Below are 15078 nucleotides of genomic sequence, written 5' to 3' on the forward strand. Positions count from 1 at the left end.
ATAAATTTTGAATATTTTAATATTTATAGGTTAAAAAAAATATTTTAACCTAAAAAATATGTTTAACAAAAAAAACATTTACTAAATATATAATAATATGTTTAATAATAAATAATATTTATATTTCATATAATGTTATTTTTAATTAATTTAATAATAAAATTTGGTCGTTGTTATCTGGTATAATAGAACTTGAATCTTCTTTTAAATTATTGGAAAAAGATAAATGGACATTCAAAATATTACTACTAGACAACCATTGAGATAAAGAATATATATATATATGATTTTATGATATGATGATAGAAAGAGAAGAATAGACAAAATAAGATGTGTTAGTTAGGTATTTAAATTAAAGGGGAATTCAAACATCATTTCAAAATTGAGTTTTATGAATAAGAATGGAGGAAGTGTAAATTTTCATATATATTAATAAGAATCACAAGAATTATGTATTTTTAAATTGTTCACAAAACAAAAATTTTAACTTTTGAATAAAGTAATTTTAATCGGACCTCAATCAAAGCAATTTCACATCAACATTAACTAGAATATCTTCAATTTGGTCTTAATCAAGATATTTTGAATTTGGTCATAGCTAAAGTATCTTCAACTTGACCTTAATCAAAATAACTTTACTTTTACCTTGGCTAGAGAATAATTGACTCAACCTTGATCACCCTATCTTCAACTGGACCTTAATTGAATTTAGAGAATCTTTGGCTTGAACTCAATTAGTGTATCTTTGACCAATTGGTTGGAGGCATATTTGGATCCACATTGATTGGGCATCTTTTAGTTGACCTTGATTAGGGAATCTTCTAGTCAAGATTGAAGCCTCTTTGATTTGACATTTACATATTCAGTTCAACCTTAATTATGACATTTTTTAATTGACATTAATTGAGAAATTTTTTAACCAATCTCGATCAATGCATATTCAATTGACCTTAGTTAAGACATATTTGCCTTGACCTTTATATTTTTATTTCTTATGTTTTTATAAAATGATCACAAACTATTTTAGTCCTAGAATTTGTGGGTCACAAATTATAAAATCATCACCTAAAATGTAAGATTACTTTTTCTAGTCCCAAAATGTTAAAATGGTTCTTGTTAGTCATTCCATTATAAATAGGTAGCTTGCAGCAGTTTTTAGCTACTAGAATTTGATTTTTAATTTTGACTAAAATACATTTTACTTCCTTAAATTTGGATAATTATTTTTTTAGTCTTTCAAAAAAATATTTTTATGAGTTTCTTAAATTGTTTAAAAACTATTTTTAGTTTGTTAATGATGTCACAATTTGCTGTGATTTTACATCATCATAGATATTTTTTAATTTAATTTTTAAAATAATGTGACAATTTAAAATAACAAGAATATGTAAAAAGTCACAAAAATTTAACATTCATGTTTTTTATTTTTCTTCTTTTAAATTTTCAGGGTATGTAAAAAACAATAACCAAATCATATGAGTAAAATATTTTGGTAGTTTAAAATTTTCATAAATCATTTTTAAAAAAATGTTTGGTGGTTAAAAAGAATCACAAGATATGAAACTATGAACAGAATGACGAAAGAGAAATTAAAAGTATTTTTCAAAAAAATTGAAAGATTAATAAAAATAATTTTTTAAGGACTAAAAATATATTACTCAAATTTAAAAGATTAAACACATATTTAAATTTCTAACTAATAGAATTTCTATTATTACATGAAAGACTAAGAAGTGTAATTTTTAAATTTAGAGACTAAAAAATTAATTTAATTTAAAAAAACAAATTTAAATTTCAAGAAGTAAAAAAACATAAGCTGAAGTTAAAGAATAAAATAGTAATTAATATTTTTTTATCAGTAAATGTTTTATTTTTTCTTTTCAAGAGTGGGTGTTGAGACATTACACAGGCTTAGAGAAGAAGAAAGGAGGATGTCGCGAAGTCGATTGTTATGGTTCACGTTCGGGTTCGCGTCCACATACGTCGCGCTTTACCAAACTGTTTTGAAGGAACTCACGCTTCAGCGTCACGCGCTTACCTCTCACACGGAACGCTATTTTCGCATTCTCGAAGCCAGACTCTCCAACATCGAACAATCCTCTTCTTCTTCTTCTTCTGTTCCCGCTCCCAATCAGGTAACTAATTATCTTCTCCTCCTTTATTAAGTTATTATAACTTCTTTTTTTAATTTTTCACATTTTAAGGTTTGCAACTCGTGGTTGATTGATAGGTGGAACGTGGAAGCACTTTTGCATCTTAATAAAATTTTGCATATTTATTAATTATCCTTATAGTATAAACTTCTTCGTAAGTACTTACAAAAGAAGAAAATAAGAAGGGAAACGAAATGATAACAAGGTAAAATGAATTGAGTTTCTTTGTGAGTTAAAATCAACTTATGCACCTCACTTTTAGTTTTTGAAGAAGTTAAATGAAAGAGTTTCTATAGAAGTTAAGTGTGTAAATTGATTTTAAGTTATACAAAAAAATCCAATTCATTTTACCCTTAAAATTATTTATGGAAAAAGTTATTCCAAGAGAACCCTAGTACGTGAGCCTTAGCTACATTATTTTCAATCCGATCAATTCTTTCTTCTTTTTTTTTAATTTCTTTTCAATATTACGGTGGATACTTGAACTTGTGTCTCTGCAAATACAGAATCTAGACATAAAATACTTGAAAGAAGCCCGAACTAAATTCTATGCTAGAGGAAGGTGCATACTATGTTGATATCTGTTCTTTCCATCTAGACTCGGCCATGTTATCTGCAGATGGTAATTTAAGTAGAGAGAGAGAGAGATTTTTCAGTTGCAAGTAGATTTAATTCTTACTATGATGTTTCATGATTGATCAGATTTAACTGTAAGTGCGTATTGAAAAAGTTGCATTCTCTTTGGCAGGTTGAAGGCTAGATAACTCTATCAGGTCCAGTGAAATGATTTCTACTTGGTTCTATGGGATTTATGCTTGATTCAAAACGTTTGTTGAGGAAATGGCCATTATAAAACAGACGCCAAGGCAAAGGATAAAATTCTTACCTGCTTTTTTTTTCGCTCCGGAGAAATTAACCAACTGTGTCTGTGACGAGAAAATGAAAAGAATGTAGTGAAGTTCTCTCTGTCATGTTATTAAATGCCATGCTTTTGTTGTACAGCTCCAAGAGCTTGAATTTTTAACTCTCTTTTATATTATTATTAGCAAATTTTGATGAAATTTGATCCACCTAAACTAAAAAATGAAGAGACCAAAGATCCCACTGGGTTCTGAAAACTGCAGGGTGGTGCAATTGTTCTGAAATCTGTGGTTAAAATTTCATGCAGTTTGTTTTAAACAGTAGAGAACCTGGATCCATGACTACACTAGAATCAACATCATAGTAATCAAAATTCTTATATTCTACATGAATTATATTTTCTAAGCAAACTGGTGTCTAGGAAAATAAGTGAAAATAGAAATTTATCATCAGTGACTTCTCGTTTCTACTTTGTAGTTACTATCTACATTTCTGCTTAAATATTTTAAAGTTGTGAAAATTGAGATGAAGAAAATGCAGTGGAAATATAGTTACACTTTCGAACTGGTACATGTTCTGTCATTTTGCTTTTCCTCCCTGCTATCTTTTAGTATGCCTGAACATCTAAGCTTAAAATTCTAAGATGCTTAGCTTAAATAGTAGGAGGAGGGTTAGAAGGAAGAACACATTCTGATTTGATATGCATCTGTGAACTGTGCATTTGTGATTTTGTAGAAAAGGAAAAACCCCTGTGAAGGAGAAACTCATGGAGGAGAATTCTCTCCATTTCTTTGTTGTCATTCAATATTCCATAACAAAAGCATTATGTTCTCATATTTTGTTTTTGGATTGCTAACTTATTTTTGAAATATTTCCAAAGAAGTTTCTATGTCGGTATGGAGGAATATGTTTTTCTTGCACATATGTGGTTAGGCCATGGAAAATGTGAAATGAGGTTTTGAAAAAATTCCTATTTACCAAATAGTAAAAAAACCTGTGTTTTGATCAACAAAATGTTCTGATCATAAGAAACGTGTACAATGATACTTGATCAGCACGATCACTATATATACCATAATCATTGATCAAATGAACAATGGAATATTTGAATTGTATGCTGCATCATTAGCAACCAAACGTTTTTCAACCCAAAAGGTAATGTGTTTTGTAGTAATCTTCTTTTCGCCAACAATGCTTGCTCATGCGTTATACGATGATAGAGAAAATGCTAGTGAGGTACTAATGTGAGTTTTTTAGATAAGTGATATTTTCATATTTTTGGGAATCGATCATTTTTTTTTTCTTTTAAGAGATAATACTTTGATTTTTAATCAATCAATAAATAATTTTTCATAATCTAAAATAGACAAACTAATTCGTAAGAAAGAATAAAAAAACAAATTCATAAGATCTTTGTCACTATCTTTTTTCACAGGGACAGCACTTTCGCTGGCTGAATTGTCTCTTTTTTACTTCTCAAATGCAGTTTCTCAAATGCAGCAATCGGTTTCTTTAAATTAAAAAATAATAATTCTAAAATAAGTATTTTTCTAAAAAAATGTTATTTTAATAACCAAAATAAGCAGAAAATATTTTTTTAACAGAAACAATTTAGAGAAAAATACTAAGAAAACAGAAAATTATTTATCTTATTAAAATAAGTAATTTTTCAAGAAATAAGTTTAAACAAACTCACCTATAAATATATCTCTTTTTGGTATAGCTGATTACATAAACAACAGATTAGTTCATTCTAACTACATGTTTTGTTGATTAATCCTTATTCATAGATTTTGGTATAGTCCCCCAAATCTTTTGTTTCCTTCTTTTTAATCAATATATTAATGGCTTGCTAAGGCTGGTTTAGAGGTGAATGCTAACATAGTTGGGATGCATTCTCTTCTCTATGACTACAACTTGCATTACTGATTAAAATTTTAAATACCAATAAACAAAAAAATTCGATTCAAAATATTGAATTTCATCATAAATTAATATCTAATTGTTACAGCAATTAGATTAGGATAAAGCTTATCAATATTTATTTGTTACAACTTAAATTAGATTAGGATGGGTCTTATCGATCTTTATCTAATTTTCACATCTTAGATTAAATTAAAATAGATCTTATATTTTATCATTTTATGTCTTATCATCTTATCTCCTATCAATCATTTGTCACAGGCTCTATAAATGTAGTTTGTGGTATCAAGAGCAATTGAGAATTCCCTCAATAACTTCCTCTGTACGTAGGATATGATTAGTTGTTGGAATGTTGATATATTGATCTAATCTAATAAATAAAAAAATCAACCCAAAAAATCCAAAACTGAATCTGTTGAAAATAAAAACAAACACAATATTTTCCGTTGGATTAGATTGAATTTGATTTTGCAAACTAATCGAGTCTAATTAAAATTGAACTTAGACATACATATAATTTTTTATTTATAAATTTATCATACCACTCATATTTTTATTTTTATTTCTTATGCATTGCATAACTTTTTGTTATTCATAAAAATATATGTAATTAAAGATACTTTTTTATTAAATATTTGTGTGAAAGTATGAAATGAACTGTGAAATTGTGTAAAATAAAAATTAGTATAAATTCAAAAATTTATATTTATTATATATCTGATCATTTATTAAATAGAAATAAAGATTAAAACTGAAAACCAATCCAGCTCATTTGATTAGATTAAATCAAATTTAAATTTCAAAAACAAATCAATAGTGAATTAAGATAAGATAAATTGTTTTGTTTATCTCTCTAAAAACAGATTCAATTTAACATGCCAACAGTCCTATTTATAGTCGTGTAATTTTCTTTTTCAGGAGTTGTGTAGCCTTAATTTTACGTGTCTTGATTCATCAATCTCCATTGCAAAGGCTCTCTGAGAAGACGAAAGAATGTTACAAAGGCGATTATTATTGTTCAGCCTTGGATTGTCTGTTGTGCATTCCCAATGTGATTTGAAGAAGGTGTTGACCTCTCACATGGAGCGCGAAATTCGTTTTCTGGAAGACAGAATAAGAGACTCTCGTAAAGAATCATCTTCTTCTTTAATTCCAGCCGCTATGTCTTGTTTGAAGAATCTGTTGATTTCTCACATGGAGCGTGAAGTTCGCTTTCTCGAAGCCAGAGTCCGAGTCTCCAATCAACAATCATTTCCTTTTATTCCATCCTTAATAAGTAATTTTCTCTCTTTATATAAATTAGATGAGAATATTTCTGATTTTCAGAAACTTTTATTTAATGTTCTTAATTCTGTATCTCTTTCATTCATCTATCATTCTTTATGTTTATTTCTAAACTGAATATTTACCTAACAAAACTTATTAATTATATCACAGTACAAATGATTTATTATAAATCTAAAGTATTTGTTTTGTAAATTTTAATTATAATATAATTTATATGATCAAAGTATCAATTCATTATGTGCTCAATGAGATTTAATTCATTATGTGCATCTTTGTTTTTGTAGTATGTATCGTGAGCTTTGCCTACATTCTTTTCAATCCCACCAATCTTTTATTTTTTTTTAGGCTAGATATGGCAGCCGGAGAAAGGAGTTTGGTACAGTTATTGTTTGGGACAATAATTAAAATGTATAATTGCAAATTTCCACATTCTTTCTCTTAAAATTCGATTTTGGTCATCCTATAATTTAATTCATGAATTTAGTCTTCTAATTTTTTTGATCATGTCTTTATTCTTGAACTTAGATGTTGATTGTTCCTTGTTAATGTTAATGATCACATGTGGTATTTTTATTAAACAACAGTCAACCTCCAATAAAAATGTGACATTTCATAATCAATATTGACAAGTAATAATCCATATTGAATTTCAAGGTTAAGAACTATGGAGAGACTAATTGGTAAATTAATATTGAATTTCAATATCGAATTGTAAGATAAATATGAGAACCAAATTTATAATTTTGTCCAACTAAAATAATTTCGAAGACACCAAGATATAACTTCATTAACTTGAAACTCATTTTAACCATTGATTAAAAAAATATTAAAATCCTTAAATTTTCCATAATATTGTAGCATTTCTGTTCTTTTTCCTTCTTTTCTTTTTACTTTTTTTTTTCTCTCTATTGTAACCTAGAATTTAAATTTAAGAGTCATACACTTCAAAGACATCAAAATTTAGATAAATGTTTAACTTTAGAGTTCACATTAAATTAAAATTTAATTACATACATAATTAATTTTAAGCGTTACTAGTAATTTGTTTTAAAAATAAAAATATTAAAAACATAAATTACATCACTTCAAATTCAGTTTTACCTTAAATGATCAATTTTGTAAAAGACACGCTAAGTTTATATTTGTTCTTTACATCTAAACTCAGCCATATTTTCTGCTAGTAATTTGGGTAGAGACGCAATTTCCTGTTGCAATTAGTTTTAATTATTTTGATGATGTTTCATGATTACTCAGATTTAACTGTAAGTGTGTGTTGAAAAAGCTTTTATTCTCTTTGACAGGTTGAAGGCTAGATAACACTTTCAGCTCCAGTGAAATGATTTCGATTAGCTAGGTTCTAAGGGATTCATGCTTGATTCCACATCTCTATTAAGAGAACTATTTTATGGATGGTATGCGCCATCCTTATCATTTATTATTTCTGTTCAACCAGACTTTTGAGTTAAAGTAGTGATTATTAAACTCAAAAGAAAATAATTTCCAAACTTTTGGAGAAAATAGTTTTATTTTATCTTAATTAGTTTTTATTTTATTGCTACAAACATTATAAATATATTGTGTTGGTAGTCAAATAAAAAATATAACTCTTGCAGTTTATTTCACTCCAAAATATTTACATATTATTCTCTCCTTTTTTTTGCATTGTCTTTATTCATTAAAAAAACAACAATGGCCGTAGAGGGAAGTGACCATAACACTGAGGCAACGTTAAAATTTGTGAGGAAAAAAAATAAAGAACTAAGTGAAGGCTTTTATTTATTCTTCTTTTGATTTGGAAGTGAAGTTTACTCTGTTATGTTATTAATTTGTGAGGAAAAAAAATAAAGAACTAAGTGAAGACTTATCTTTGTTACTTTATACTAATAATTTTTATTATAATACAAACAGAAGTTTTTAAAATTTCATGCAGTTTGTTTTAAACCGCAGAGAATCTAAAGATTTGGAAGTGTGACACGGAAAAACAAACACACACTACTGTATGCCTATCTCTGGATTAAGAAAATATAATTTAAATAATTGAAAGTAAAGTACACTAGAAATACCAGTCACACCACCGTTACCCAACTTCTTATATTTTCAAAGCATTAGTAAAAATATAGATTTATCATCGGTGACTTTTTTTCGTTTCTACTTTAAAAATCTAATCTATATTTCTGCTTAACAATTTCAACGTTGTTATATTTGAAGTTATAAAAATGAAAACAATATTTAACGAAGATGCACAAAATAGCAAAAATGAGTCTAAAAAGTAAAAAGAAGAAAAGAAAATAAATAAAAGCACAAAACCAAACAAATTCTTAAAAAGGAGTTAAAACTTAAAAGTACAGAAAGGAAAAAATTTAATAAACACAATTTCCAGATTTTGCTATTTTGGGTACTGCAACAAAATGCTTTCATGGTGTTTCTTGCATATCAACTTTAGGGGCACCAATTTGCTGAGCCACCTAACCACTTTGATTTTTTTAAATATATTTTTAATGTATAATAGTTTAAAACTATCTCATTACTTCCGTCAATTTTTTCATTTCAATACTAACATCATAAATAATATATTTCTTATTGTTTCATTGCATAAATATGCCTCAATAATATTTTTAGTTGAGATTTAAGTTTTAGAAAAAAAAATTATAATTCTTGTTAGAGGAATATGATAACTGCAGTCTATCCGATACTCTCTTAACAAAATAAAATTGAAATTATAGGAGGGTTAGAAGAGGAAAGACATTCTGAATCATGTAGGAGGAACTCTCAGAGTTTTCTCTCCTTCTCTTGCTAGTCAATCATTATATTCTCATATTCTGTTTTTGGGTTCCTAACATATTTTGAAATATCTGAGTTGCACGTACCGGTTAGGTCATGGAAAAAGTGAAATGAGATTAAAAAAAATGTCTTGTTACCGAATCATCAAAAACTTGTGCGTTCATCAACAAAATGTTCTATGATAAAAGACATGTACAATGACACATTGACCAACACAACCATTTTGTATACCATAGTCATTAATGAAAGGAACAAGAGAATATTGAATTGTATATATGCTACATGATAATCAGCAACCAGAGTATAATTTCATTGTCAAGGGACTAATCTTTCCATACAGGAATGATCCCCTGTGCTGCCAAACGTTTTTCAACCCAAAAGATAATGTGTCTTGCAGTGATCTTCTTTTCATCAACGAGAAATGGCTCAACGGTGCTTGCTCTCGAGTTATACGATGACAGAGAAAACCCCTTTGGACCTGTTCAATGGAAGAACAGAATGATGCTAACTCATTGTTTACTTGTGCATTTAACTAAATGTTAGTGTGATACTACTTTCTCAATGAAACATGTACATACCAATAAGGTTTCCTGTGGGAAAGAAGGCCCAAAATGAATAGGGGTTACCTTTCTTCAAAAACGAACCTTCCAACTGTCAATCATAACCCAATCAAAACGTTATGGATTTCTCAGTAATGTCAAGCTTTATAAATTGCAATAATGAATAACTCTATATCCTTCTTGAAACACTTCCTTACTAATCCTTCTAAAAGATTTTCTTAGTAGTCCTCATTAAATATTTTTACTTTGTAATTTAGTACTTCATCAAATATTAGGAGGATTAACAGAAAGATACTTGTAAAGGATGCAACATTATTCTATTAAAATAAGACCAGGCTTTTGAAGACACATTCATTGAGCTTTCTAATTTGAGTTTGGGTTCACAACACTGGCTGAAATTAGTGGGATGGTGTTATGACGTATGTAGGTTTCTCAAAAGACTAGTTCCTTAGATGGGGGAGAGTCCCATAATCCCCATGTCTTAATTATCACATTAAGTTTCTTATGCTATGTAATGTGAGACTCATAACATTATCATGTCGTTTAAGAGCACACTGTGACCACTGATTTGATGGTAGTCCTTTTTTCCTTTGATGACTTTACTCACCTATCAGTATTTGATATATTGCAACCTTAATCCAGCCATAGGTAGGTCTTTCCGTAACCCAACTTTTAATCAAAGCACCAATTGTTATGACTTAAACACAGAAGGCGAACTCAATCAAAAGACTAGTTCATTAGGTGAAAGAGCTTCATGGATTAAGTATCACGTTAAATTTCTTTTTCTACTTAACTGTTTATTAATAATTTAAGGTGGGACTCACATAAAGGATGGGGAATAGACTACCTCGCTATGCAGCCTAAATTGCAATCATTACAAAGACAGTAATGAATGTGGCAATTGGCTAACCTTATTGTCCTTGAAGACCAGCTCAATATTTGAGAAATCTTCTTGGGCTTCAAATATTGCTTTCAGTGAAGGGATCACATCCTCCTCCATCATCTGAGGCAGAGGCTTAGCTGGAGCTTTAGCAGGAGGTTTCTTTGCTGGTGCTGCGGCTTTTGGGGCTTCCTTTACCTCCTCCTTTGTTTCAGCAGTAGTAGCTAAGACCAGAAATTTCAATAACAGTTTCAATTATTATACTAATCATAGTCAATCCTTCCAGTGCAAAATTATTAATAACTAGTAAATGAAACAAAAGTTTCAAAACTTTTAATTGTGTTAATGCAGAAACACACCTGCTGTGCTAGGAGATGATTCTTGAACGGCAGAGCAGGTAATTCTGTTTCTGCTGGCCGTTTTAAATTTACTTGCAATCTGCAACACAAGAAGAACAAATATTGAAAAGAAACTAATCATTTAGTTACCTCAACCAAAAAAAAAAATTGCTATAATTGAAATATCCTAATATTTCAGTCGTGTAAGTTCATTACATTAGTATTATCTCATACAAAACTTAAAAAACTGAAAGCTACAACTAAAGATTAGCTATTAAAATGGAGAAATAAATAATATTCCACATAATATTTTCTTATTAGATTAATTAATATGTACAAATTATTTGAGTTGAACCTGAATAATCAGAGAGACATACCAAGGGTAGTATTGGTGATGATGATGAGGTGGGTATGGCAACATTTTGGGAGACATGCAAAGAAGAAGTTGATGTTAATGAACACAAACGAAAGCTAGAATCTCCAAGTGCTCCTCCTCTTAACAAAATTGCCATTTGCATTCTTCCTCTCTCTTAATGCTTTGATTGTGTTCTTTTTTTATTTTTTTCTATTTAGTCACCAACCATTTTTTTTCTGTCACTAGTTTGCTAATGGTTTTGGTCAGAAAATATGCGTGGGAGGAACAAAATGAAGAACCCTCTGATCCACATGGTGCGTGAGATAATATGTACCACTGGTTTTGAAGCCTTTTCTTCTATCTATCTATTTAAGAGAGAAAATAAATAAATACTACACAAACTCGGAACACTAGAGTACAAAACTAGGAGTGGCAGAAATAATGACCACAAGTGGCAATGAATCTATAAATGAGTTTCAACCGTGTATAATAGAATTTTGCTATAGACAAATTAAAAACTAGGAGTGCTATAGCCTTTTCTTCACCTTGTTGTTTTCTTACTATTTTTTTCTACACGCTTCTCCAATAAATTTCTCACCTCTTTCTAGTGTTGTATTTTCACTAAAATACAAAGAGGGGGTAAATTAAATGTTAGTTGTACTTGTATAACTCCGCTAAATATATCACGAGGAAAATCCTATAATCTATTCTCTTGGATACACATGTTAAACTTTCTTTCAACTTAAAAATGTCAAAATGCTTATGTCTTTTAATTTAAGTTATTTAAAAAATAATAATTTACATATAACCATTTAAATTATAATTGCTTGTGAAATTTTTAGAATTAAAGCATACTTTTATTAATAAATTTATAAGTGAAAATAATGAGAAAAAACAGGTAATGAGAAATGAAATTTTCTTTTTCTTTTTTCGGTTAGCCAGAATATTTTGATTAACACTCCTGTAAATGACCGTTGTTTAAGGCATGTGATGTCTTGCTGATAATTCTGTCCAAGTCCAATTCAAAATTAAGATTAATTGGTTAAAATTAAGCAGAAGGCAAAAGATTCACAAAAAGCAAAACAAAAATTTGTTGTATATAATTTTTTATACAATCTCGGATTTTTTTTTTTCATCTTCTTGTATATTCTCAGAATCATTCGTTGGTTGTGCAAACTAGCAGAAGGCAGAAGCATAACAGTGTTGTATAGATAATCAAGAGTCAAAACCATACATATCACATTGCTATACATATCAAAAGGGTAAATCTGTCTACGAAGAATAAATGCAAGACAAGTATTACACCATTTTTTCATTTAAATACAGCAAATTAATAAGCAAGCACAAGGCGGCAAATCTGATCCTCTAGGCTATTTTCTTGTGGTCGTTCTACTTCTCTTTTTGGTTGGCACATGGTTAGAAGGAAGAGTTTTCTGCTTGAAGTTTTGAACCATGTTGTACACCTGCAGCAGTATGACAATTTTAAGACAACAAATTATGGTATCTATAAAGCAAGAAGAATAAAATGAAACTTCAAATTTTATCCTTAACTGCATAGAAGCTAAACCTTTAGCATATTGAATTCTCTTAGAAGTTACAAACAGCATAAAATAAACAGAATGATCAGTAGTTTTCTAACTTTTTAATGTTAATATACTTGTTGCAACATACTATTTTAATGGATTTAAAATTGAGGTCAGTCAATGCGGACACATAACATAACAGTAGTCATGCATATGAATTGTGTTTCACATGGCTATTTCAAGTGTAGAAAATTTGTTTGCTGCGAGGATATGTTGCTTGCCAGCCAAGTTGAACTTCTATTTACCTGAACTCTATGAAAAGGCTACCAGCTATGCAATAAAAATTTAGGTTAACCATTTTTAAGCTTACTAGTAGCCTAGGACTACTGAATGAATTTGCTAAAGGCCACTCTGGCAATCCAGTACAATAACATGTAACCACAAAAATCATTAACAATTGTTGTAGTTGAGATAATTGAACCAAATCTAAAATGCAATGCATATCCTTGAGTGAAAATAATATCCCGGTTGAGGTTCTGAAGTTATGAAATACCCCTAAAAATTGGACAAAGTTAGAAAGACCCCCTTGAAGAGGAAACTACAGGGAAATTTTGGAATATTAAAATCTTAAAAAAAGGTGAATTTGTGCATTTCTTTTTTAAGTGAGGCATTTTAAACATATTTGGAGGGTATTTGTAATACTCAACTCCAAATTGAGGACATTGATTAAGGTCGCATTCCACTTGCTCATAAGCACAAGCATGAGACCAAAAGTATAGTTAAGGTCTCTTCGGTTCATCAAAATTGAGGAAAGTGTTAAACTATTCCTTACACACAAGAGCTTTGTATTTCCTACATATTTACAAATGTTAAGAGTGAAAAAGACTAGGTGTGAGGTCGCTAAGTGCAGCATACTACCTTTCTTACACTGGTTGTCAGTCCCATACTAGAAAGTGCATTGCTGTAAATGCACTTCCAAGTTGTTGCTTTATTGTCCAGGCTTTTGAACAAATCATCTACTCCTCCTTCCAGAAGAAAAAAGTTAACATTAGTACAAAAAGTCGCCTAATGAGTACAATGTGATCATTGTGTTAGTTTTTATGCACATCAATCAATCCATAGGCTATAAACCCTACGATGCTCATGGTTCTTGCATTACTTTCAATTAGTAGATAATGAAATTTAGTTACTTGTCATTTAATAAAGATAACATATTGTAAATGTCCAGAATTGCACCTTTCAATTGTAACACTAGCAATTCAACATACAACTTGAGGCGAATGTGACTGAAAATGTGAACAAATTCCCCAATATCTTCCCTCAAAACTATATTGCAAGTCTTTCTGATGTCAATTTTGAGATTTTTTTTCAAGAAGGGATCCATTGCTTCTCTTCTAGCTAATGGAACTGCTTCTCCATCCAGTAAGACAGATGGAAATTCCCAGAGACCAGCAAGCAATCCTTCTTCAGGTCTTTTGACAAGAATAAACTTGCTGCTAGACTGGTTTTTATCTAACGTTTCAGCTCCAACTAATTCAACAACACATACAGCAGAAAAATCACATCTTTGTTTAACCTTCACACCCTTAACAGGATAATCTGTAACTGCTACTGTACTATCATGTTTAGCATTTGATAGTGCATGACAAAATTCTGATGCTGGACATGAGGAACAGCTTGGGTTCAAAGGGGTGCACACAGTTGCCCCAAGTGAAATTTTACTTTTTTATTTAAAATTTCAAATTTATTTCTAAAAATATTAAAATGTAATAAAACATATTTTTTAAAAAAAGTAATCAATAATAATAATCTCATATTATATTTTTAGAACAATATTACTAGAAATGTAAAAAGATTATGTGAAATAAATACATTGATTTTATGATTTTTTTTCCAATCTAATTCCTAAGGCAAAAAGCCTAATAAACACTAAAACACAGACTGATTTTTTTTGTAGTGTTTGTTAAGGAACTATTTGCAATTCTGTTGAATGTCTAAAATATCATTTTTTTTAAACTGGTAATCAACAGACTAGAATAATTTTTTCTTAGTAAGTAATTTATAATAATTCTCATATGGTAAACTAATAATAATATTTTTTTAACTTTTTACACTTAAGAGAGTTCCCAATCATCCCTAACCCTAATCTCTAAACCCTAACCCTAATGCCTAACCCTAACACATTTAAAAAGGTGAAAATAAAACAATACAGTACTAACGATTAACGCCGTCTGTCTTGCATCCCCATTTCGCCGGAAGGGACACTGACATGGAAATTCCACCAATCATAATTCCCTAGCACAATATAAAAAATATATAAAAACAATAAATAAATTTTATTAATAAAATTATTGGTTAACATAGCTTTTAATTTGTTAATTTTATTTTTTTTGGAATACAGAAAGACTCAACTTTTA

At 29.3% G+C, this 15078-nt stretch overlaps 2 protein-coding genes and 2 long non-coding RNA genes across 4 annotated transcripts; 2 read left to right on the forward strand and 2 right to left on the reverse strand.

Moving 5' to 3' along the window:
• Window positions 1-1892: 1892 nt before the first annotated feature.
• On the forward strand, window positions 1893-3214 carry LOC100805325 (uncharacterized). The gene is made up of 2 exons (XR_418657.4): window positions 1893-2135; window positions 2902-3214. It is a non-coding gene; the product is annotated as an uncharacterized lncRNA (long non-coding RNA).
• Window positions 3215-5790: 2576 nt separating this feature from the next.
• On the forward strand, window positions 5791-7854 carry LOC100795414 (uncharacterized). Its single transcript, XR_418659.4, has 2 exons — window positions 5791-6213; window positions 7526-7854. It is a non-coding gene; the product is annotated as an uncharacterized lncRNA (long non-coding RNA).
• Window positions 7855-9210: 1356 nt separating this feature from the next.
• On the reverse strand, window positions 9211-11538 carry LOC100799633 (uncharacterized). The gene is made up of 5 exons (XM_003548519.5): window positions 11161-11538; window positions 10805-10883; window positions 10476-10669; window positions 9584-9656; window positions 9211-9483 (listed from the first exon to the last, which is right to left on the reverse strand). The coding sequence occupies exons 1-5, from the start codon at window positions 11299-11301 to the stop codon at window positions 9329-9331; spliced, it is 642 nt and encodes a 213-aa protein (XP_003548567.1). The 5' UTR covers window positions 11302-11538; the 3' UTR covers window positions 9211-9328.
• A 2309-nt stretch (window positions 11539-13847) lies between these two features.
• LOC102669741 (adenine DNA glycosylase) lies at window positions 13848-14950 on the reverse strand. Its single transcript, XM_041010824.1, has 2 exons — window positions 14881-14950; window positions 13848-14320 (listed from the first exon to the last, which is right to left on the reverse strand). The coding sequence occupies exons 1-2, from the start codon at window positions 14948-14950 to the stop codon at window positions 13848-13850; spliced, it is 543 nt and encodes a 180-aa protein (XP_040866758.1).
• Window positions 14951-15078: the final 128 nt, after the last annotated feature.

The sequence above is a fragment of the Glycine max genome, chromosome 16 (genome assembly GCF_000004515.6).
Source record: "Glycine max cultivar Williams 82 chromosome 16, Glycine_max_v4.0, whole genome shotgun sequence".
In the NCBI taxonomy this organism is placed as follows: Eukaryota; Viridiplantae; Streptophyta; class Magnoliopsida; order Fabales; family Fabaceae; genus Glycine; species Glycine max.

Bases quoted from the DNA above. Each gene is read 5' to 3' on its own strand.
- LOC100799633 (XM_003548519.5), bottom strand. From the start codon at position 11,301: ATGCAAATGGCAATTTTGTTAAGAGGAGGAGCACTTGGAGATTCTAGC. The intron at 10,884-11,160 runs GTATGTCTCTCT...CTTGTGTTGCAG, and splicing joins CATCACCAATACTACCCTTG to ATTGCAAGTAAATTTAAAAC. The intron at 9,484-9,583 runs GTATGTACATGT...TCCATTGAACAG, and splicing joins TCCCACAGGAAACCTTATTG to GTCCAAAGGGGTTTTCTCTG.
- LOC102669741 (XM_041010824.1), bottom strand. From the start codon at position 14,950: ATGATTGGTGGAATTTCCATGTCAGTGTCCCTTCCGGCGAAATGGGGA. The intron at 14,321-14,880 runs GTTAGTACTGTA...CCTCATGTCCAG, and splicing joins CAAGACAGACGGCGTTAATC to CATCAGAATTTTGTCATGCA.